At 40.1% G+C, this 24,522-nt stretch overlaps 1 protein-coding gene and 1 long non-coding RNA gene across 21 annotated transcripts in view; one reads left to right on the top strand and one right to left on the bottom strand.

Moving 5' to 3' along the window:
- The window catches only part of ces2b (carboxylesterase 2b), a 150,099-nt gene that overhangs the window by 17,866 nt on the left and 107,711 nt on the right, over positions 1–24,522 (bottom strand). For 9 of the 20 annotated variants that reach the window (XM_051951985.1, XM_051951977.1, XM_051951983.1 and 6 more), the window contains exons 41-46: positions 20,986–21,178; positions 4,149–4,290; positions 2,698–2,831; positions 2,388–2,541; positions 2,183–2,287; positions 1,981–2,079 (exon numbers count right to left, since the gene is read on the bottom strand). In XM_051951985.1, coding sequence (XP_051807945.1) covers positions 1,981–2,079; positions 2,183–2,287; positions 2,388–2,541; positions 2,698–2,831; positions 4,149–4,290; positions 20,986–21,178 — 827 coding nt within the window. Of the gene's footprint in view, positions 1–1,980; positions 2,080–2,182; positions 2,288–2,387; positions 2,542–2,697; positions 2,832–4,148; positions 4,291–9,302; positions 9,938–10,018; positions 10,092–10,174; positions 10,325–10,418; positions 10,567–10,654; positions 10,733–10,849; positions 10,994–11,145; positions 11,245–11,347; positions 11,453–11,551; positions 11,706–11,833; positions 11,968–12,203; positions 12,346–15,301; positions 17,575–17,658; positions 17,732–17,816; positions 17,967–18,056; positions 18,205–18,292; positions 18,371–18,487; positions 18,632–18,783; positions 18,883–18,984; positions 19,090–19,188; positions 19,343–19,497; positions 19,632–20,759; positions 20,902–20,985; positions 21,179–24,522 lie in introns of those variants that run through there. The other 11 variants (XM_051951993.1, XM_051951986.1, XM_051951994.1 and 8 more) reach the window with 9 other exon arrangements.
- Positions 9,692–24,522, top strand: part of LOC127535076 (uncharacterized) — a 37,989-nt gene continuing 23,158 nt past the window's right edge. Inside the window, exon 1 of the long non-coding RNA XR_007943726.1 lies at positions 9,692–9,840. This is a non-coding gene — a long non-coding RNA (uncharacterized LOC127535076). The remainder of the gene's footprint in view (positions 9,841–24,522) is intronic.

Here is a 24,522-nt window from a genome sequence, read left to right on the forward strand (position 1 = left end):
TCAGTTCTAAAAGAATGCTGCTACTTAGCTAGCTAGTTAGTCTGAAATGCACTGTGAAGATTCTGGTTGTGTGCACTCTTGTTTATTTTTTTTAACCATATACTATCTTTGGGGTGACTTCCTTCTGGAGCATCAGATACACACAGTGAAACAGGAGCTGAGCTCATTCACGTATGATTATGTGAATAATGATGATGATGATGATGATGATAATGATAATAATAATAATAATAATAATAATCACTCCACCACCCCTATTGACCTGTAGGATTCAGGGCAGAGGAGCAGAGAGAGTGAGAGGGGAGAAACCTCTACTGGAAAGGTGAGTCTAAAGGATTTTACAGGAGAGAGTCATTTGTGATGCAGACAGTCTTGGATTTTTATGGAACTTGATATGAATATGAAATATGAAACATTTCAGTCCAGGTGCACCATATAAGACTTATTTAACTTGAGCTTTTATTTATTAGAGTAATGATTGGAAAGTGGAGATAGCCAAGAGAGAGATCCATCCATCCATCCATCCTCTATACACCGCTTTATCCTCATTAGGGTCGCGGGGGGTGCTGGAGCCTATCCCAGCTGACTCGGGCGAAGGCAGGGGACACCCTGGACAGGTCGCCAGTCTGTCACAGGGCTACATACACAGACAAACACTCACACTCGCATTCACACCTATGGACAATTTAGAGTACTCAATTAACCTCAGCATATTTTTGGACTGTGGGAGGAAGCCGGAGTACCCGGAGAAAACCCAAGAGAGAGATATATAAGCCAAATATACAACATAAATAAATAAATAATTTTGCTAGTTTTGGACCTAATATGACTCTGTTTTCACTGGTTGGACTGAAGAAGACTAAGACCAGGAACACTATGGCTCTAGAGGGAACACTCTCCTCTATTATGACTATTAAAATGGCTGGTTTGGAGCCATGCAATAAATGGGAACCCACCCCAGAGATCATCAAGGCTTCAAAAAAGGCCATAAGGGAGTACAACATGGCTCACAAAAATTCATTTTTCCCTGTTCTTTTCCTGTTCCTGTTTACAATTGTGCCATTTATTCTGAGTTGACAGTCTATATTATTTATCTTTGGGCCTCGTTAATAAGTTATTCATTCATTTAGTCCTGGGTTTAGTCCATGATACCCTGCTCCTGTGAAGTCAGATCTGGTTTAGTCCTGATTTTAGTCCATGTCATCCTGCTCCTGTGGGACAGAGTTTAGTGTGTGATTGTAATTCTGTTCAGTGAACAGATAATTTAAGTTATAAAGATGTTTTGTTTTTGCTTAAGCACTTTTTATTGTTTAGTTGCTGATGTGGTCAAATTGAAGCTGTTGTGCATTAGAATCCTCCAAGACAAATGTTACAAAGTGGTTGCTGGAGTTATTTCAGTTCTGCAGATATTTATGGAAAATACTGAAATGTGTTGTGCTCATCCAGCCACAGAACTTTCATCCATATTTTACATGAAGAACTATTTTCAATACTGCCTGCCATTGCAGTTTTTTTTTGTGCCTTTTTTTAGTTCAATGTTGTTTTTTATTATCCCTCTATAATAAGATGTTAACAAAATGTTCATAAAATATACCAGAATGCAGGAAATAGGATCAGTAATTTTCAAAATTTTCTGGGGGAGGACCCCCAGACCCCCATCAGCATCCTGCACAAAACAAATGTCACTCTGAGGTCTGGTCACAACTTGGCAGCTCTGAGTTATTGTGTTGTGAGCAAAAGTCATGGCCACTGTGGTGTAAAACATTTACACAGTAAAGTATCTCTGAATAAATCTAAATCTTAATGTGGAAAAGCAATTTCTCAGTTTTTGTTAGCTGTAAAATTAAATGTTCGCTCACATCCTGTGCATCTCCTGGGGGCTAAGCCCCCCCTGTCCTAAAAACCTAGTGACGCCCCTGGGCTCACAGTCAACTAATCTGGTCTCATCAGTCTATATTAGTTTTCCATTCAGTATCTCACCTCCGCAAGAGCCACAATAGTATCAATATCAAGGTTTCTCATGCAATCCCCAATCTTCTCTGTGCTTTCCATGCTACAGCCAGATGCATTAGCAGCCATCTGAGGACAGATGTCAGGGTTTAATGTCAAGAATTTAGTGAAACAAATAGTTATGACTCTGTCAATATTGAACACACAAATAAAAAGCACACTGCTTATTAACCTGTGTCATTGGCAAAGGATTATTTGACACAAATGATTCCATTGCAGCCGTACCACTCTCAGCAATGGCATGGTGGAACAGGCCATCAGACAATGGTGAGAGCAGCTGTTAAAAAAAAGTAGAATTGAATTTGCAATGAAATAACTGCACAATTTACAAAAAGTTATGTATATCTGAAGTACTTTATCTGTAGATTGATTCTCACCAGGAGAGATACACTCATTCCACCAGCAGATACCCCAGAAATAGTAACTAAATCTGGGTCTCCTCCAAAGTTGTGAATGTGCTGCTGGACCCACCTCAGAGCTTCTATCTGATCCAGCATCCCAAAGTTCCCTGATACATGTTCATCTCCAGTGCTGGATGGAATATACAGTCAGAGTCTCACAGACCATATTTACACCAGCTGGTGCAACAGAATCAACTTAGAATTTGTCCTTCCATGTGGCAAAAAAACTCATCAAAACATAACCACAGTATGTATTAACTTTGCTTGGTTACTTGAGACTGTTTACCTGAGAAAGCCCAGAAGTCCCAGACGATACTGGATCAGAACCACAACCACATCCTGATAAGCAGCCAAACTAGAGCCATCACCCATTGAAGCTGAACCCATAATGAAGCCCCCACCATGGATCCAGAACATGACCTGGTAAAGAAAGGAAAGAGGTTCATCTTTTCTTTAAATCAAACAGACATTTTGTCACACTCTCCACCTCCAGCTCTGGTTAGTGGCAGCTTTTGCCTGTTCTCCTTCAACCCCACTCTGTTTTCCTTTTCCTCAGGTGTTCATGAGCAAGGCTGTGCAGATGGAATGCGGACAGGTGCAGACCACTGAAGTATCACCTGAGTGAACACACCTGCAGGGGGGAGTGGTGGTCCTGCTACTCCATGAGTCAACTCAGACCATTGACCATTTAAATTCTCATGTTATCATGTCTGGTTAACTTGCTTCTCTCTCTACCACAGTCTGTGATCTTTCCTGCCTGCCTGTTTCAGAACATGACCTGGTAAAGAAAGGAAAGAGGTTCATCTTTTCTTTAAATCAAACAGACATTTTGTCACACTCTCCACCTCCAGCTCAGGTTAGTGGCATCCTTTCCCTCTTTTCCTTTCCCCCGCTCTCTGTTTTCCTTTTCCTCAGGTGTGCATGAGCAAGGTTGTGCAGATGGAATGTGGACAGGTGCAGACCACTGAATTATCACCTGAGTGAACACACCTTCAGGGGGGAGTCGTGGTCCTGCTCCTCCAGATTGTCAACTCAGGTCTTTATCTGCTCATTTAGGCCCCATCCACACGAAGACAAAACGCTTAACAGTTTCAAAAACGATCGCCATAAAGACGAAGGCGTCTCAGAAAATGTATGCGTCTACATGAATGCAATCGATACTCATGGAAACGCTGTAAAACACATGCCAGACCTCTAGGGGCGCTGTAACGATATGACGGAAACACGCGCAAACAGAAGAAAAAACTGGGCATGCGCACTTGCGGCGAAACTTGCAAACAGAGACAAAGCCGGGAGGTAAATAAAGTGCTGTAATGTGTCCTCGATAATTGTTTGTTAAACTCGGTGGTGATTGAGAAGAAGGAGATTTTGCTGCAACAGGGACAGTAGGGTCACTAACTTCGTTGCCGCGTGTGGCGCATGCGTGTCAATGAAGATACGAAACTATGACGCAAGCGTATCTGAAAAGTAGCGGATAGCCAGTAAACACTGTGAATAAATGTATTACTGCTAACATTCCTGTCTTTATGTGTTTTTGTCATTCTGTATTTGAGTCTCTGACCCGATCCATGACACACTTTTACTTCATTCCTGCTGCTCTCACCACATAGGAGTTTCAGTCCAGTGACATGAAACTGAACAAAGACTTTCCCTGTAAAATGAGTCTAGAGGTGGAGCTCATTGAAATCTGGATCTAAATATTGGCATCATTTGGGATGTGCAGGAGAGGGTTCTTACTGGAAGCTTGGCATCTTGAGCTCTGTTTGCAGGAGTGTAAATATTGAGGTAAAGACAGTCTTCTGAAATGTCTGGAATATCTGTCATCTCAACATCAGTCGCTTCAAGAAGATCCACAGTCATCTTTACATTTTGAATACACCTGAAAAAGACGTATTTAATCAATAAATATTGGACATAATTCCTCCAGGTGTGGCATCCAAACACTGCAGCATATGTGTCTTACATGGGTGGCTGCTTGGTGGCGTCTCTCACTCCTTTCCATCCCTCTACAGGCTGAGGTGGAGCCAGTCTCAGGGATGGACCTATGGGTGGCTTGGCAAATGGGACACCCAGGAAGGCATGGACTCCGGTCTCTTTGCCCTTTACACTCACATACTCACCTCTCAGGCTCCCGAGCTTTGTGTGGACTCCAGGTGCTGTCAGGATATTACAACTCAGTCCGAATCACAAATGAACACATCACAATTGGTGGCAACAAAAGAAACAAGAATTTATGAATGATTCAATATTCAATACAATACTTACACCAGAATTCCTCTAAATATGCAACACTTTTTGTTATATCATGTCAAGTCATGTCTTGTGTTTGTACAGTCACAGGTGTGTGCAGGGGAGTTACAAGTGCAACAATTTTAGCATTAACATTTCCCTTGGATTACAGTCACGTATCAAGGTAAGAGTATCGATACAACAGTGTCAAAATACTCTTTTACAAGTACACATTCTGCATAAGAAATCTCACTTCAATTCATAAGTATTTGCAGAAACATGCAGTTAAATTATTTTAGCCTAAATATTTGTTTGGTCTTTCAGACTAACGCAATTGCAAGTAGCAAAGATGTGATAAAAGGTAAGAGGGAGAAGATCAACCAAAAAAGGCACTGTTTGGTGGAGCTTTTAACCACTCAGATATCTGAAATGTGGCCCTGACTGAATTTGAATTTAGACAGGAATAAGATATCAGAAGTCACAAAGGTTAGGAGGCCACTAGTTTAATATTTAACTAAGTGTTGCTTTATCAGAGATTAAGATTCAACTTTATTGTCATTGCACAAAGTACAGGGCCGGCCGCTGGCATAAACACTCTATGCCGTTGTTTATAGCCACATCCACTAGAGGGGGCCACACCACAATAAGTGTGTGATTCGCATTTTGTCCCAGTCTGGGATACATTTTTAAAAAAATAAATATTTCCTGTTAATCATGTGCATGTGTGTTTTAACCCAATTACAAGCTGTGCATGTGATTTGGTAGTTGCCCTGTGCATGTTTTGTGGCCACAGAAAAAAATCTTGCTTCGGGCCACCAAAGTCCTCGGGCCAGCCCTGACAAAGTACAACAAAATGCAGTCTTTGCAAATCCCAGCTTGTTAATAATAATAATATTCTGACCCTTAGTCAAGGCCTAACAGCTCCAGGTAGCAACTTGGCAGTGCTGGGTCTAAAACCCTCGACCTTTATGATCAGTATCCCAAAGCCTTTATCACAGCCTCCACTAGCAGGATGAGCACAACCCAGTGTTGCACTCTGGAATGCAGTGGAACAAAAGCGTAAAGCAGCAGAGAATAGAAATACTGAAGTAAACTGCTTTTACATACTGTATTTAGTTACTTTTCACAACTGCTCAAATCAGCATGTGAAAAAAAAAGATTGAAAGATTGCACGAACTGAGCAGCAAGTTGAAAAATCAGAAATCTGTTTTTCAGATAGAGAATAAACCACAGTGAATGAACAATTCTATTAAAAGATTAAATATGTAAATCATTTCTTAAGGTAAACTACCAAACACATGCTATTTAAATCTTTCTCAAGTTCAAGGACTTGGTGACTTTCTCTGCTTTTTTACTAAAAATGTATTCCTCAGATGCTTTGACTGCCGGTTGGACAAAACAAGCAATAAATTAAGTCACATTGGACTCTACAGCATGAAAAAGTCTAGAATTATACACTGAAATCTTAATTGAATACATTATTGATGTAAAACCTTTGACAGGTCAAATTTGTCGTGGAAAACACACCCATTGACTCATTTAAACTGGTCCTTTGACAGACACCCTGCTTCAAATTACTGTAGCAACAGACTGAACGACTGGAATACAAACTTGTGTGTGTTGACAAATTAACTCGAAATAGGTGGTGTAAAAAATTAGAGAAATTTTCTTGTCTACAATCAATTTTGTGAATAAGCAAGTTGAACAGTACAGCTATGAGTCTCTGTTATCTTTCTCCTTTATACACAGTGAGCTTATAGGTAAGAGGTGACCTGGATGGAACCCAAAACCTGAGGACGTGTAAGTTGGGACATCTGGGAAAGAAGTCATTCATTCCTATTTTAAATATGCAGCAGTTACTCATACATAGCACCGCTTGATCTACATCTGATGTGTAATGTACATATCAGTGACTTTACTCACCCTGCAGCTCCGCAGTGACAGCGAGAAATAAAACGGAGATCAGAAAGCAGGAAGTTTGCTGTGCACGGAGCTCCATGGTCGTCCTGGTGTGGACGCTGCAAACAGGGATTGCCGCTTATAAAACGCTTCCTTGTTACTTTGACCGTGACAGAGCTGCACATAGGAGGTGACGGCTTTCAAGGTGTGACGTGATTCTACAGCTTTTACACCACAGCAACAGCTGATCACTAACAAGGCGTTTTTTTTCTGCCCTCAACTACCACGTGGTTCACTTGTTTCTCAGATCAGAAGCAAACACAACATCATTGATCAACGCTTGACATCCTGAGACAACACCTCTGCGTCTAATGGCCTCATGACAGATAATAAATTATTTTAAGCACCTCAACAAACCTGAAACCACTAATCCTAACTCTGCATTGCATAATCTGAAAAATTCTGCTACACACACCCAGGAGGGTAGAAAATCCCTCCTCTTTGGCCTGGAAAGCCCATTTATCTATAAACCATTGCACTGAGCACAAAGACAGAGCCACTGAGTTAAAAAAAAAAAAATCAGTTTTACTTACATTGCATTAAATTGCTATCAAATGCCATGAAGAAAATGGAATTAATTGCAATCTTTTTGCATGGATGCATTAAGAGCGTGATTTAATGTTCTATCAGTGTCCCTCCAGTTTAATCACGGACTGCAGTGTTCTTTTTTTACAGACACAATTAGTTACTTCCGATCTCATGCCTCAGTGGTGAAAAGTCATGATAACTGAATTTTAAAGAATGCAAATATGTAAGTCTCAGCAACATTCAGAAAATGACAATTAAAAAAAATGCAATGGTCAATATACAATTGAGGGACTTTTGAAGTTCATGGGATACATATTGCATGCGTTTTTATTAGAACTTAAACAAAAAAACTAATAGTTTTTATGGTCCTTGTGATAATGGCTTTACAAATTCCATAATTATTTATTGTGAAAAGAATCCATCCATCCATCCATTCTCTATACACCACTTTATCCTCACTAGGGTCACGGGGGGTATTGGAGTCTATCCCAGCTGACTCGGTCGAAGGCAGGGGACACCCTGGACAGGTCACCAGTCTGTCGCAGGGCTACATATACAGACACACAATCACACTCACATTCACACCTACGGCCAATAACCTCAGCATATTTTTGGACTGTGGGAGGAAGCCGGAGTGCCCGAAGAAAGCCCACGCATGCACAGGGAGAACATGCAAACTCCATGCAGTAAGATCCCAGGCCCAGGCCGGGATTTGAACCGGGGATCTTCTTGCTGCAAGGCAAAAGTGCTAACCACTATGGCACTGTGCCGCCCCGTGAAAAGAATCACTTAAAAAAATTTACTCGATGTCACTAAAATGTCAACGAAATAGCCTTCAGAATTTAATAATAACCACCTTCTAATTTGCCAAACAAGGGAGAAAACTTCCAGAAGAAAGCATTGTACTCTTCTTCAGTCCTCCCATGCACTCAGAGCATTAACAGGTGTGCTGAGATTGCTACAGTGTCTAAACTACCCGACCCCAACAAGGTAACATTTGTTCCACAGCAAGGTTCCCTTTTAAACAATATTAACCAATGCGTATTTCTTAATCTTTTTTATATAAAGACCTCTTATTTATATAAAATAAAACAAAAATATTTTATTAACTGAATTATTCCTGTTTTAAACTAAAAAATATATTAATGAACTTAAATTGTATAGCTGATTTCAATAGCAGCTACAGTCAGATTACTAAGTTTCATTGAACAACGTGCCTCTGCTGCCATTTTGATTTGAACCCTAGCTGTTTTTATTTTATCTTGGTGTATTTTAGAGTGCACATATTTTGGTTACCAAAAACCAGGACAGTCGCCCCGCAATGAAATGCTCAAATGATATTTGAAGTTTACTCAAAGATGCTTTATAATTTCAATACATTTTAAATATGTCTCTTCTGTATGGCTAGAAAATTATTATACTACCAAATACTATCTATAACCAAAGATATAAATTCAGATAGGCTACTCTAAATGTTCTATTATGACAAGTTTCAAAAATAACAAATGAAATAGTGATAGACACAATGTCTCTTCTAAATTAGAATAAAATTAAATAACTCAAAATACCTCTGCTATATTAACAATCCAGCTTTAACAAAAATAGCTCTCACTCACATAAACGTATCTATATCTTTAGTTTTTGGTCATTTAGTGGTCTAATGAAAAACAATGAAAACCAGGACATTTTCATCAATTTATGAATAACAACCAGGATGGTCAGGACAGAACGTGAAAACAGGACATGTTCTGTTAACCTAGTGTATCGATGATCTCCGTATGCATAGAAAAAAATCATCCATGCATCCCTTCATCCACCCACCTGACCATCATCGTCAAACAAATAACGTGTTGGAAGGGCGTTATGGATCATGTGTTCAAATATACACTCTATATCAGATGTTCTGTAAATCAGCACCATCAACATCACGATGCTTCCTTTGACTTTATGTGTGGTTTCCAAGAAAATGTCTGCTACAGCATCACTGATTGAATAAAATTTCATATTTAAGTGTCTTTGTTTTATACATTCTCCTATTTGAGTGTCTTACCTACCTTGCTTTGTGCACATTGAAAGGCCACATCCTCAGTTTGACCTTTTGATCTGCTCACATCAGACTTCTGGGAGCTTTTTAGTTTAAGTGCTCTTTTCAGTAGCAAAGAACTGAAAGGAATCTCTTTGTCAAATCTCTTTATTTTTTTCAAGAGTTTAAATGTGTCTCACATTTTAATACAGTAGAGCTGTTTTCAGTTACTATCACCTGAAAGGATGACATCATCTTTGACTGCTATTTTAGGACACCACATTAAAAAAATAAATGAACCTCTTCAATGTAAAATGTTCATCTAATATTAGAATCCATATCAGTTAGCAGATATGAACTATATTAACAACTCTGAGGTGATCTGCATTTAATGTTCCTGGAAAATGTATTTACCCTCTAAATTTTAGTTCCCTGTGACTGTCACTCATATTTTCAAGTTTAGTCTTGGAACGAGAAAAATCATTCTCCATTTACATGTTTCACCTGGCATGGGTAAGAGATTTTTGGCAAAAAAAGTTATGGTGAATTATAAGTAGCAAAAAAAATCCTGATGAAATAGAGTGAAACCATGACACTGTTTTATAACTCGCTGTGCTCTATGTTGGCATCATGTTGTTGGATCTTCTCTGGGAGGGTCTGAGTCATGAAAACAAAACGATCCTTCTTCAGGTCTCGACCCACTACCTGCTCCTTCAAACCAATTCCCAGATACTCCTCTTCTGCTCCATATTTTGGCCAGTGGGCAAGACCCTCCCCATTAGGAGACCTGCACACACACAGCAAAAGTTACAAACCAGTTTGTGTATTTCCATGTATACTATAACTTATAATGAGCACTAATTCCTACCCTGTGCGAGCAAAGTTGCCCCAGTAGCTCATCACTTTTCTGCTCAACTGTTCCTCCTCTTCAGTGCATGGTTCTAAAGTAATGATAGTCTGGTGAAACATTTTGCACTCCAGAAAACACAGACAGTCAATGTATCTGGTGGTCTGTTGCACTTACCAGTTATTTTGACATGAGTAGTTGTGAAGCAGAAACCTAAAACTGAAAAGATTTCATCTGCATGGTCACTTCCAACAAAGCTAGGTCTTTTCTTCTGCAGGAATGAGGGAGGATGCTGGTACTCATACAGGTATACAGCAGCACCTGCATCTATTTGTAGACAAATAGGTGTGAAATTTAGTATGTGCGACAGCTGATGTTAAATATTGTTTCTTAGATTTGCAGAATCTTGCATAAAAATTACCTCTGTGAGCATTAGCAGTTTTAATGGCTGGAATGTTAAAGATAAAATCCCCAATCAACTCAGTCATTCCATCTCTGTTTTTCACACGGTCTTCACCAGTTCCAATGTATTCATCTATCATCAGATCTCTCTCGAAAGCATCTTCGGGCTTCAAAAAATTCACAGCACGTGTGTCAGAGAAATTTGAGCATGTTGAGGAAGGGTCATATTATAACATCAGGCAGCATCTGTCTTACATCAGGGGAGAACATGGACATGATGTTAACAACATGTTCACGATCCACTCCTTCTGTCCAGTTGGGAGGACAGAATGCCTGAAGGAAGACAGAGCAAATCTTAATATGCAACATGCGAACAGAAGCAAAGCAAATCTAAATCTTGATCATCTGGAGATCAGCAAGCTCTTCATTCACTGAAAATTCTGTACTTACAAGAGCAAGTATCCATCCACCTTCATCATCATTAACACCAGTAATGAATGGCACAGTGAGGAGTTCATGGTTGTGGAGCAGCTCATCCACAGGTTTCTTCAAGAAGTGTCCATCAACACTTATGGAATATCTCAACTGTTCATTCTTGAGAAAACAAAATGTGTTAAAAAATACAACAGAAGGAAAACAGTTAATGAAAGGGGAAAAGTTCACAGAAATGTTGAAGAGGAATTTAGGCTCACAGTCAACTAATCTGGTCTCATCAGTCTATATTAGTTTTCCATTCAGTATCTCACCTTTGCAAGAGTCACAATAGTATCAATATCAAGGTTTCTCATGCAATCCCCAATCTTCTCTGTGCTTTCCATGCTACAGCCAGATGCATTTGCAACCATCTGAGGACAGATGTGAGGAATCAATGTGAAGAATTTAGTAAAGCAAATAGTTATGACACAGTCAATATTGTACACACAAATAATAAGCACACTGCTTACTAACCTGTGTCATTGGCAGAGGATTATCAGTTATAACCATAACTAATGCAGCTGTACCACTCTCAGCAATGGCATGGTGGAACAGGCCATCAGACAATGGTGAGAGGAGCTGTTAAAACAGGTAGAATTGACTTTGCAATGACATAACTGCACAATTTCCAAAAAATACCATATATTTAAAATACTTTTTCTGCAGATTGATTCTTACCAGGAGAGATACACTCACTCCTCCAGCAGATTCTCCAAATATAGTAACTAAATCTGGGTCTCCTCCAAAGTTGTGAACGTGCTGCTGGACCCACCTCAGAGCTTCTATCTGATCCAGCAGCCCAAAGTTCCCTGATACATGTTCATCTCCAGTGCTGGATGGAACATACAGTTAGAGTCTCACAGATCACATTTACACCAGCTGGTGCAACAGAATCAACTTTGAATTTGTGCTTCCATGTGGCACAAATCACATTGAAAATAGTCATTTGAGTCTCTTTACCTGAGAAACCCCAAAAGCCCTAAACGATACTGGATCAGAACCACAACCACATCCTGATAAGCAGAGAGAGCAGAGCCATCAAACACTGAAGCTGAACCAATAGTGAAGCCCCCACCATGGATCCAGACCATGACCTGGTAAAGAAATGAAAAATGTTAATCTTTTCTTTAAAAGAAAAAGGACATTTTCACTTCATTCTTACTGATCTCACCATGTAGGAGTCTCAATCAAATGGCATTAAACTGAACAAAAGCTTTCCTTACAAAACCAAACCATTATAAAAATTGAAAATTTCAGTTTAGAGGTAAACTCATTGCAATCTGGGTCTAATTATTGGTAATATTTCAGGTCTACAGCAAAGAGTTCTTACTGGAAGTTTGGCATCTTGAGCTCTGTTTGCAGGAGTGTAAATGTTGAGGTAAAGACAGTCTTCTGAAATGTCTGGGACATCTGCAAGCTCTGCCTCAATCATTTCAAGAAGATCCACAGTCATCTTTACATTTTGAATACACCTGAAAAAGAGACATTTTTATCTATAAATATTGGACATAATTCCTCCAGGTGTGGCATCCAAACACTGCAGCACATGTGTCTTACATGGGTGGCTGCTTGGTGGCGTCTCTCACTCCTTTCCATCCCTCTACAGGCTGAGGTGGAGCCAGTCTCAGGGAAGGACCTATGGGTGGCTTGGCAAATGGGACACCCAGGAAGGCATGGACTCCGGTCTCTTTGCCCTTTACACTCACATACTCACCTCTCAGGCTCCCGAGCTTTGTGTGGACTTCAGGTGCTGTCAGGAAATTACAACTCAGTCAGAATCACAAAGTGACACAATGCAACTGATGGCAACAACAATTTATTATTGATTCAGTGGACAACGCTTCCAACAGAATTCCTCTAAATATGCAACACTTGGTTGCCACGTCAAGTCAAATCTTGCGTTTATGTGTGACAAGTCCACCAGTATTAGTATGAAACTTTCCACTGGATTACAGTCACAGATAGTGATAAAATTCAAAGTAAAAGTATCGATATAGCAACGTCAAAATGCTTCATTACAAGTACACGTTGTGCAGAATTTTTTTTACTTCAATTTATAAGTATAAGCAGCAACATGTAGTTAAATTAGTGAAGCCAAAGTATATAACTAAAGTATAAATACTTTACTGGGGCACCAGATGCAATACTGTTCAACAGTTTAGGGTCACCTCGACAATTTCATGTATTCCATGAAAACTCACACTTTTATTCATGTGCTAACATAATTGCACAAGGGTTTTCTAATCATCAATGAGCCTTTCAACACCATTAGCTAACACAATGTAGCATTAGAACACAGGAGTGATGGTTGATGGAAATGTTCCTCTGTACCCCTATGGAGATATTCCATTAAAAATCATCTGTTTCACAATAGAATAGTCTTTTACCACATAAACAGTGTCTAGACAGGATTTCTGATTCAATTAATTTTATCTTCACTGAAAAAAACACGGCTGTCTTTCAAAAATAAGGACATTTGCAGAGAACACGATTTACAGGGATGGTCAGAGGGTTGATCAGAGGGTAGGGAGGGGGCTGTATTACCAACGTGAATAGAGGTTAATTTGATTTAATATAGTTGCTCATCAGTCACAGAGTGGCTGCAAATAGGAAAGATGTGACTACAAAAGTTAAGAGGAGGTCTGACAGACAGCAACAAATAAGAAAAGATGAAAATTTTTGAATGGGAGAGTATGTCTGAGTGATCATGAGATGATTCGCATTGGAACAAGTTACAAAGTTTTGATGCACAAATCCGTCTTCATATTTTGGACTTTTACCTTTGGTGAGACATTGGATCATTTGAAGATTCATTAAAATGAAACCATGTGAAAAGGTCAACCAGAAAAGGCACTCTTTTAACCACTCACAGATATCTGAAATGTGACCCTGACCTCACTGGAACTTAGACAAAAAGGTCACAGAGGTTAGAAAGCCGCTAGTTTAATATTTAACTAAGTGTTGTATTATAAAAGATTAAGATTCAACTTTATTGTTATTGCCCAAAGTACAACGAAATGCAGTCTTTGCAAATCCCAGCTTGTTAATAATAATAATAATTATTATTATCATATGTTGAGCCTTGCTCAAGGGCTAACAGTTTCAGGTAGCAACTTGGCAGTGCTGGGTCTTAAAATATGTAAATCATTTCTTAAGGTAAACTACCAAACACATGCTATTTAAATCTTTCTCAAGTTCAAGGACTTGGTGACTTTCTCTGCTTTTTTACTGAAAATGTATTCTTCAGATGCTTTGACTGCCGGTTGGACAAAATAAGCAATAAATTAAGTCACATTGGACTCTACAGCATGAAAAAGTATAGAATTATACATTCTGAAATCTTAATTGAATATATTATTGATGTAAAACCTTTGACGGGTCAAATTTGTCGTGGAAAACACACCCATTGACTCATTCAAACTGGTCCTTTGAGAGACACCCTGCTTCAAATTACTGTAGCAACAGACTGAACGACTGGAATACAAACTTGTGTGTGTTGACATATTATCTTGAAACGGGTGGTGTAAAAAATTCGACAAATGTTCTTGTCTACAATCAACTTTGTGAATAAGCAAGTTGAACAGTACAGCTATGAGTCTCTGTTATCTTTCTCCTTTATACACAGTGAGCTTATAGGTAAGAGGTGACCTGGATGGAACCCAAAACCTGAGGACGTGTAAGTTGGGACATCTGGGAAAGAAGTCATTCATTCCTATTTTAAATATGCAGCAGTTACTCATACATAGCACCGCTTGATCTACATCTGATGTGTAATGTACATATCAGTGATTTTACTCACCCTGCAGCTCCGCAGTGACAGCGAGAAATAAAACGGAGATCAGAAAGCAGGAAGTTTGCTGTGCACGGAGCTCCATGGTCGTCTTGGTGTGGACGCTGCAAACAGGGATTGCCTCTTATAAAACGCTTCCTTGTTACTTTGACCGTGACAGAGCTGCACATAGGAGGTGACGGCATTCAAGGTGCGACGTGATTCCGCAGCTTTTACACCACATCAACAGCTGATCACTAACAAGGCGGTTTTTTTCTGCACTCAACTACCACGTGGTTCACTCGTTTCTCAAATCAGAAGCAAACACAACGTTTGTGTCTAATGGGCTCATGACAGATAATAAGTTACTTTAAGCACCTCAACAAACCTGAAACCACTAATCCTAACTTTGCATTGCATAATCTGAATAATTCTGCTACACACACCCAGGAGGATAGAAAATCCCTCCTCTTTGGCCTGCAAAGCCCATTTATCTATAAGTCATTGCACTGAGGACGAAGACAGAACCACTGAGTTAAAAGAAATAATTTTGACTTGCATTGCAATAAATTGCTATCAAACGCCATGAAGAAAATGGAATTAATAGCGATCTTTAATGTGTTGAGTATGTTCGTTTTTTGAGATAGAAGACAAACAACTTCTCTCCAATTAAGGTGTTTATTTTCTAATAGCAGTGCCTGAAAAGAATCTTGTACAAGGACCTCTTCTGCTTGGAACAGCCTCCCAGAAAAGGATAAAGTTTGATCTCAACAGAACGTTTTATACAGTTTGGTGAAATGTGATTGGCTGTTGAACAAAAACATGAAATTCTAATATTCAAATGTGATTGGCTAAAAGTGGGGATAAACCTTAGACTTCTCCCATGAGCCGGTGCACAGATTTGTCCATATCTCTTAACACCTCATTCATCCATCCTCCAAGAACAGTACCCTGTAAAGACAACCCTCCTAGAAACCTCTTCCCACTCTCTACCTGTCCATCTATTCATTTGTTAGCTGTGATGTAATGCAGTTTCTGGTGTATCTCATAGGGAGGATTATTGTGGTTTCCACCCCTAACCAGCCTTGAGTTCCATATTTCAGTGCAATTAATTGTTACGTTATAAGAAAATAGGAATATGCTATGAAGCAAAGCCAAATCTCTGCATCTCCTCTCTTTGGTTTGTGTATGTGTGAAAACACACGTACTGATGTGTGTGTATGTGGAAGCTGCTGGAGCTTTCCAGCTTGAGCTGTCCCTGATTGTGTTCCTCATATATTCAGTCCTTCAGAGCCTGGGGTTAATGCTGGAATCCATGTCTCTCCCTTTAAAGGTCAAGCACAAGTCATGTCCTGATTGTACAATAAATGGAATTAATATCAATATTGTAATACTCATATGTGATATCAGTTTCATTGTTCAGCTAGCAGTGCCTTCAAAAATAAATCCTACGCATGCATGCATTAAGAAAGCGAGTTCAAGTGCTGTCAGTGTCCCTCCAGTTTAATCACGGACGACAAGCTGTTCTTTTTCAGACATTTGTTTCCGATGTCATGGCCGAAGTGGTGAAATGTCATGTGAACTGAATAAAAAAAATACAAATATATGAGCCTGAGCACAAATTCAGAAAATGACAATTAAAAGAAATGCCTAATAAACCCAAACAACAGCACAATTTTAAAACGGGCACACGTTTCATACCTCATTGGCTGCAAGAACTTAGGGGGGGGGGGGAAACTTTCAAAACAAAACATTGCACTCTTCTTCAGTCCTCCCATGGACTCAGAGCAACAAATTCAGCTATTTTTGTTAAAGTCGGATTGCTAATATAGCAGAGGTATTTTTCATTAATTATTTTTTATCACGTTATTTTTTTCTTTTACAAAAGAGATCATTTCAATAGATTTTTTTTACTTGTCATAATTAAACATGTTGAGTAACCTCTGAGAAGTGGATCTTAATTTGTGTCTTGTGGTTATAAATTGTATTTGGTAATATAACTATTTTCTGTCTGTACAGAGGAGGCAGATTTCGAGTGTATTGAAATTATAACAAATCTTTAAGCATCTCCTTGCTGGGCGAGTGCTTGCCCAAGCGAAGGAGTTCAAGTATGTCGGGATCTTGTTCATGAGTGATGGAAAATGGAGCGAGAGATGGACAGGCGTCAGCAGTAATGTGGGCGTTGTACAAAATCATCATGGTGAAGAGGGACCTTAGCCGCAAGGTGAAGCTCCCGATTTACCAGTCCATATATGTTCCAACCCTCACCTATGGTCATGAGCTTTGGGTAGTGACTGAAAGAACAAGATCATGGATACAAGCAGCCAAAATGAGCTTTCTCCGTAGGGTGGCTGGACTCAGCATTACAGACTGAGAAGTTGAGACATTTGGAGGGAGCTTGGAGTACAGCCGCTGCTCCTTCACGTCGAAAGGAGCCAGTTGAGGTGGATTGGCCATCTGATTCGGATGTTTTCCGAAGATGTCCGCCTGGAAGGAGACCCCGGGGCAGACCCAGAACCCACTGGAGGGGTTATTTATCTCGTCTGGCCTGGGAATGCCTCTGGATCCCCCAGGATGAGCTGGAAAGCGTTGCTGGGGGAAGGGACGTCTGGAATGACCTGCTTTGTTTGCTGCATCCGTGACCCGTCCTCGGACAAATGGGCAAAAATGGACGGATGGATGGAAAATTATGATTAATTCTAATTAACAAAAAAACCTGATGAAATGGAGTGAAACGATGCGACTGTTTTATAACTCGCTGTGCTCTGTGTTGTCATGTTGTTGGATCTTCTCTGGGAGGGTCTGAGTCATAAAAATAAACCGATCCTTCTTCAGGCCTCGACCAACCACCTGCTCCTTCAAACCAATTCCCAGATACTCCTCTTCTGCTCCATATTTTGGCCAGTGGGCAAGACCATCCCCATTAGGAGACCTAAACATACACACAGCAAAAGTTACAAACCAGTTTGTGTTATTTCCATGTATACTATAACTTATAATGGGCACTAATTCCTACCCTGTGCGAGCAAAGTTGCCCCAGTAGCTCATCACTGTTTGGCACAACTGTTCCTCCTCTTCAGTGCATGGTTCTAAAGTGATCATAAGCTGGTAAAACATTTTGAACTCCGGAAGACACAAAGACAGCCAAGGTATCTGGTGGTCTGTTGCACTTACCAGGTAATTTCACATGCGCAGTTGTGAAGCACAATCCGAACACCGCAAAGACTTCATCTGCGTGGTCAGTTCCAACAAAGCTAGGTCTTTTCTTCTGCAGAAATAAGGGAGGATGCTGGTACTCATACAGGTATAAAGCAGCACCTGCATCTATTAGTAGACAAATAGATGGGATATCACATGTGACAGCTGATGTTAAATGTTGCTTCTTAGATTTGCAGAATCTTGCATAAAAAATACCTCTGTGAGCATTAGCAGTTTTAATGGCTGGAATGTTAAAGATAAAATCCCCAATAAATTCAGTCAGTCCATCTCTGTTTTTCACACGGTCTTCACCAGTTCCAATGTATTCATCTATTATCAGATCTCTCTTGAAAGCATCTTCGGGCTTCAAAAAATAAACAACATATCTGTCAGAGAAGCTAGAACATGTTGAGGAAGGGTCATATTATAACATCAATCAGCATCTGTCTTACATCAGGGTAGAACATGGACATGAAGTTCACCACGTACTCACGATCCACTCCTTCTGTCCAGTTGGGAGGACAGAATGCCTGAAGGAAGACAGAGCAAATCTTAAAATGTAACATGTGAACACAAGCAAAGCAAATCTAAATCTTGATCATCTGGAGATCAGCAAGCTCTTCATTCACTGAAAATTCTGGACTCACACGAGCAAGTATCCATCCACCTTCATCATCATTAAAACCAGTAATGAATGGCACAGTGAGGAGTTCATGGTTGTGGAGCAGCTCATCCGCAGGTTTCTTCAAGAAGTGTCCATCAACACTTATAGGATATCTCAGTTGTTCATTCTTGAGAGAAGAAAATGTATAAAAGTTAAAACAGAATGAAAACAGTTAAATAAAAGGGGAGAAGTTCACAGAAATGCTGAAGAGGAATTTAGGCTGACAGTCAACTCATCTGGTCTCATCAGTCTATATTAGTTTTCCATTCAGTATCTCACCTTTGCAAGAGCCACAATAGTATCAATATCAAGGTTTCTCATGCAATCCCCAATCTTCTTTGTGCTTTCAATGCTACAGCCAGATGCATTTGCAACCATCTGAGGACAGATGTGAGAGATCAATGTGAAGAATTTAGTAAAGCAAATAGTTATGACACTGTCAATATTGTACACACAAATAAAAACACACTGCTTACTAACCTGTGTCATTGGCAAAGGATTATTTGACACAAATGAATCTGCTGCAGCTGTACCACTCTCAGCAATGGCATGGTGGAACAGGCCATCAGACAATGGTGAGAGGAGCTGTTAGAACAGATAAAATTAAGTTTGAAATGAAATAACTGCACAATTTACAAAAAATACCATATATTTATAATACTTTATCTGCAGATTGACTCTTACCAGGAGAGATACACTCATTCCACCAGCAGATGCCCCAAATATAGTAACTAAATCTGGGTCTCCTCCAAAGTTGTGAACGTGCTGCTGGACCCACCTCAGAGCTTCTATCTGATCCAGCAGCCCAAAGTTCCCTGATACGTGTTCATCTCCAGTGCTGGATGGAATATACACTCAGAGTCTCACAGACCATATTTACACCAGCTGGTGTAACAGAATCAACTTTGAATTTGTGCTTCCATGTGGCATAAAACTCATCGAAACATAACCACAGTGTGTATTAACGTTGCTTGGTTACTTGTGTCTGTTTACCTAAGAAAGCCCAGAAGCCCCACACGATACTGGATCAGAACCACAACCACATCCTGATAAGCAGCCAAACTAGAGCCATCACCTGCTGAAGCTGAACCCATAACGAAGCCCCCACCATGGATCCAGACCATGACCTGGCAAAGAGCAGAAAGAGGTTCATCTTTTCTTTAAATCAAACAGACATTTTGTCACACTCTCCACCTCCAGCTCTGGTTAGTGGCAGCTTTTCCTTGTTCTCCTTCCCCCTCACTCTGTTTTCCTTTTCCTCAGATGTTCATGAGCAAGGTTGTGCAGATGGAATGTGGACAGGTGCAGACCACTGAATTATCACCTGAGTGAACACACCTGCAGGGGGGAGGGGTTGTTCTGCTACTCCATGAGTCAACTCAGACCGTTGACCATTTACATTCCCGTGTTATCATCTCTGGTTAACTTGCTTCTCTCTCTACCACAGTCTGTGATCTTCCCTGCCTGCCTGTTTCTCTTGTCGGCCATTTCTCTTCAGCTCTCACATGCCGTTGCCACCGTCATTGTCTGGATTCACACCTGGCCTGTATGTCTGGATGCCATTCCAATCATGTCATATACTTCCTCCATCTGCACTTCCTCTCCATCTTCCTACTGGGCAGCCAGCTAAGTTACCACCCTCTCTTGTTGTCTCCTAGTTTATAGAGATTGTGTACTTTCGAGCATGTGTTTCATCCTGCTCTGTGTAGTTTGCTGTGTTCATCTGTTTGTGTCTGTTGTGTTGGTGATGCATTCTGAAACCTGGTTAATGAGCTTTCCTAGCTTGATATAACCAAGTCCTGGTTAGTTCCTGCCCGAGTTAATATATTTGCTTCATGAGATCAAGTCTGTTGTTTAGTGTGGTAGACAAGTTCTGTATTTATTTATCCTGATCTAGTGTTTGTGTGCTACTCAGTCCTCTGACTCATATATGGCTCCTGTCTGGAGTACCCTGTTCTAATTAGTTTCCTCTATTTCATGTTCTTCTGGTGTCATTTTGAAAATACTGTGAATAAATGTATTACTGCTAACATTCCTGTCTGGATGTGTTTTTGTCATTCTGTATTTGAGTCTCTGACACGATCCATGACACACTTTTACTTCATTCCTGCTGCTCTCACCACATAGGAGTTTCAGTCCAGTGACATGAAGCTGAACAAAGACTTTCCCCATAAAACCGAGTCTGGAGGTGGAGCTCATTGAAATCTGGATCTAAATATTGGCATCATTTGGGATGGGCAGGAGAGGGTTCTTACTGGAAGCTTGGCATCTTGAGCTCTGTTTGCAGGAGTGTAAATATTGAGGTAAAGACAGTCTTCTGAAATGTCTGGGATATCTGCAATCTCAACATCAATCACTTCAAGAAGATCCGCAGTCATCTTTACATTTTGAATACACCTGAAAAAGACGTATTTAATCAATAAATATTGGACATAATTCCTCCAGGTGTGGCATCCAAACACTGCAGCACATGTGTCTTACATGGGTGGCTGCTTGGTGGCGTCTCTCACTCCTTTCCATCCCTCTACAGGCTGAGGTGGAGCCAGTCTCAGGGATGGACCTATGGGTGGCTTGGCAAATGGGACACCCAGGAAGGCATGGACTCCGGTCTCTTTGCCCTTTACACTCACATACTCACCTCTCAGGCTCCCGAGCTTTGTGTGGACTTCAGGTGCTGTCAGGATATTACAACTCAGTCAGAATCACAAATGAACACATCACAATTGGTGGCAACAAAAGAAACAAGAATTTATGAATGTTTCAATATTCAATACAATACTTACAATAAAATTCCTCTAAATATGCAACACTTTTTGTTATATCATGTCAAGTCATGTCTTGTGTTTGTACAGTCACAGGTGTGTGCAGGGGAGTCCCAAGTCTACCAGTTTTAGCATTAACATTTCCCCTGGATTACAGTCACGTATCAAGGTAAGAGTATCGATACAACAGTGTCAAAATACTCTTTTACAAGTACACATTCTGCAGAAGAAATCTCACTTCAATTCATAAGTATTTGCAGAAACATGCAGTTAAATTATTTTATCCTAAATATTTGTTTGGTCTTTCAGACTAAGACAATTGCAAGTAGCAAAGATGTGATAAAAGGTAAGAGGGAGATTAACCGAAAAGGCACCGTTTGGTGGAGCTTTTAACCACTCACAGATATCTGAAATGTGGCCCTGACCGCATTTGCATTTAGACAGGAATAAGATATCAGAAGTCACAAAGGTTAGGAGGCCACTAGTTTAATATTTAACTAAGTGTTGCTTTATCAGAGATTAAGATTCAACTTTATTGTCATCACACAAAGTACAACAAAATGCAGTCTTTGCAAATCCCAGCTTGTTAATAATAATATTCTGACCCTTAGTCAAGGCCTAACAGCTCCAGGTAGCAAGTTGGCAGTGCTGGGTCTAAAACCCTCGACCTTTATGATCAGTATCCCAAAGCCTTTATCACAGCCTCCACTAGCAGGATGAGCACAACCCAGTGTTACACTCTGGAATGTAGTGGAACAAAAGTATAAAGCAGCAGAGAACAGAAATACTGAAGTAAACTGCTTTTACATACTGTATTTAGTTACTTTTCACAACTGCTCAAATCAGCCATGCGAAAAAAAAGATTGAAAGATTGCACGAACTGAGCAGCAAGTTGAAAAATCAGAAATCTGTTTTTCAGATAGAGAATAAACCACAATGAATGAACAATTCTATTAAAAGATTAAATATGTAAATCATTTCTTAAGGTAAACTACCAAACACATACTATTTAAACCTTTGTCAAGTTCAAGGACTTGGTGACTTTCTCTGCTTTTTTACTAAAAATGTATTCCTCAGATGCTTTGACTGCCGGTTGGACAAAACAAGCAATAAATTAAGTCACATTGGACTTTACAGCATGAAAAAGTCTAGATTTATACACTCTGAAATCTTAATTGAATACATTATTGATGTAAAACCTTTGACAGGTCAAATTTGTCGTGGAAAACACACCCATTGACTCATTTAAACTGGTCCTTTGACAGACACCCTGCTTCAAATTACTGTAGCAACAGACTGAACGACTGGAATACAAACTTGTCTGTGTTGACATATCTTGAAATAGGTGGTATAAAAATAAAAAAAAGAAATCAACAAATTTTCCTGTCTACAATCAATTTTGTGAATAAGCAAGTTGAACAGTACAGCTATGAGTCTCTGTTATCTTTCTCCTTTATACACAGTGAGCTTATAGGTAAGAGGTGACCTGGATGGAACCCAAAACCTGAGGACGTGTAAGTTGGGACATCTGGGAAAGAAGTCGTTCATGCCCATTTTAAATATGCAGCAGTTACTCATACATAGCACCGCTTGATCTACATCTGATGTGTAATGTACATATCAGTGACTTTACTCACCCTGCAGCTCCGCAGTGACAGCGAGAAATAAAACGGAGATCAGAAAGCAGGAAGTTTGCTGTGCACGGAGCTCCATGGTCGTCCTGGTGTGGACGCTGCAAACAGGGATTGCCGCTTATAAAACGCTTCCTTGTTACTTTGACCGTGACAGAGCTGCACATAAGAGGTGACTGCATTCAAGGTGTGACGTGATTCCGCAGCTTTTACACCACAGCAACAGCTGATCACAAACAAGGCAGTTTTTTCTGCCTGCAACTACCATGTGGTTCACTTTTTTCTCAGATCAGGAGCAAACACAACATCGTTGATCAACGCTTGACATCCTGAGACAGCACCTTTGTGTCTATGGCCTCATGACAGATAAGTTACCTCAACAAGCCTGAAACCACTAATCCTAACTCTGCATTGCATAATCTGAATAATTCTGCTACACACACCCAGGAGGGTAGAAAATCTCTCCTCTCTGGCCTGGAAAGCCCATTTATCTATAAACCATTTCACTGAGCACAAAGACAGAGCCACTGAGTTAAAAGAAAGTAATAATCAGTTTTACTTACATTGCTATCAAATGCCATGAAGAAAATGAAATTAATGGCAATCTTCTTGCATGGATGCATTAAGAGCACGAGTTCAAATACTGTCAGTGTCTCTCTGTTACAAAGTGCGGGGGGGGGGGGGGGGGGGGGGGTTGAACCCAGGCACAGACACAACAGACGGCAAACGGGTGTTAAGGGAACAAGGATTTATTGGATCAAAATTTGAAAAAAAAAAAAACAAACAAAAAATGACAGGATAACAAGAACAAAACTGTGGAGGCAGAGCAAAACTAAACCATCCTACACTATGACACAAAACCACAGAGCTCCTGAGAGGTACTCACACACAGAGGGAAGCTAACAATGCAGAGATTAATCCAAAACAACTAACTCCAAGAATGGGAGTCCACACAGGGGGGAAGCAGAAGGTCCTCAAACTGACAAAGTCCAGAAGCTGTAGGGTTTGTGGGGACCAGCGCCCGTGAGCACATGTGCGTCTGGCAAACAATGACTCAGCAAGGAGTGACGGAAGCAGAGGGCTTATATGGCAGAGGAGACGAGCAGGTGAGTGGAGTTGGATAATTAACTGCAGCTGATGCTCATGCAGTAATCAGCTGGCAGAGCCAGAGGGCGAACGACCAGGAGAGAGAGACAGGAGGGAAGGAGCTGGAGTGGAACAATGACACCCTCCAGTTTAATCACGGACTACAGTGTTGTTTTTTTTACAGACACATTTAGTTCCGACCTCATGCCAAAGTGGTGAAAAGCCATTATAACTGAATTTTTAAAAAAATGCAAATATATAAGTCTGAGCAAACTTAAGAAAGTAATTTTAAAAAATGCATTAGTCAATATACAATTGAGGGACTTGTGAAGTTCATGGGATACATCTTGAATGCATTTTTATTAAAAGTTAAACAAAAAAATAATATTTTTTTATGTTCATTGTGATCATGTCTTTAAAAATTCCATAATTATTTATTGTGAAAAGAATCACTTAATAAAAATTGACTCGATGTCACTAAAATGTCAACGAAATAGCCTTCAGAATTTAATAATAACCACCTTCTAATTTGCCAAACA

The sequence above is a fragment of the Acanthochromis polyacanthus genome, chromosome 8 (genome assembly GCF_021347895.1).
Source record: "Acanthochromis polyacanthus isolate Apoly-LR-REF ecotype Palm Island chromosome 8, KAUST_Apoly_ChrSc, whole genome shotgun sequence".
NCBI classification, from domain to species: domain Eukaryota; kingdom Metazoa; phylum Chordata; class Actinopteri; family Pomacentridae; genus Acanthochromis; species Acanthochromis polyacanthus.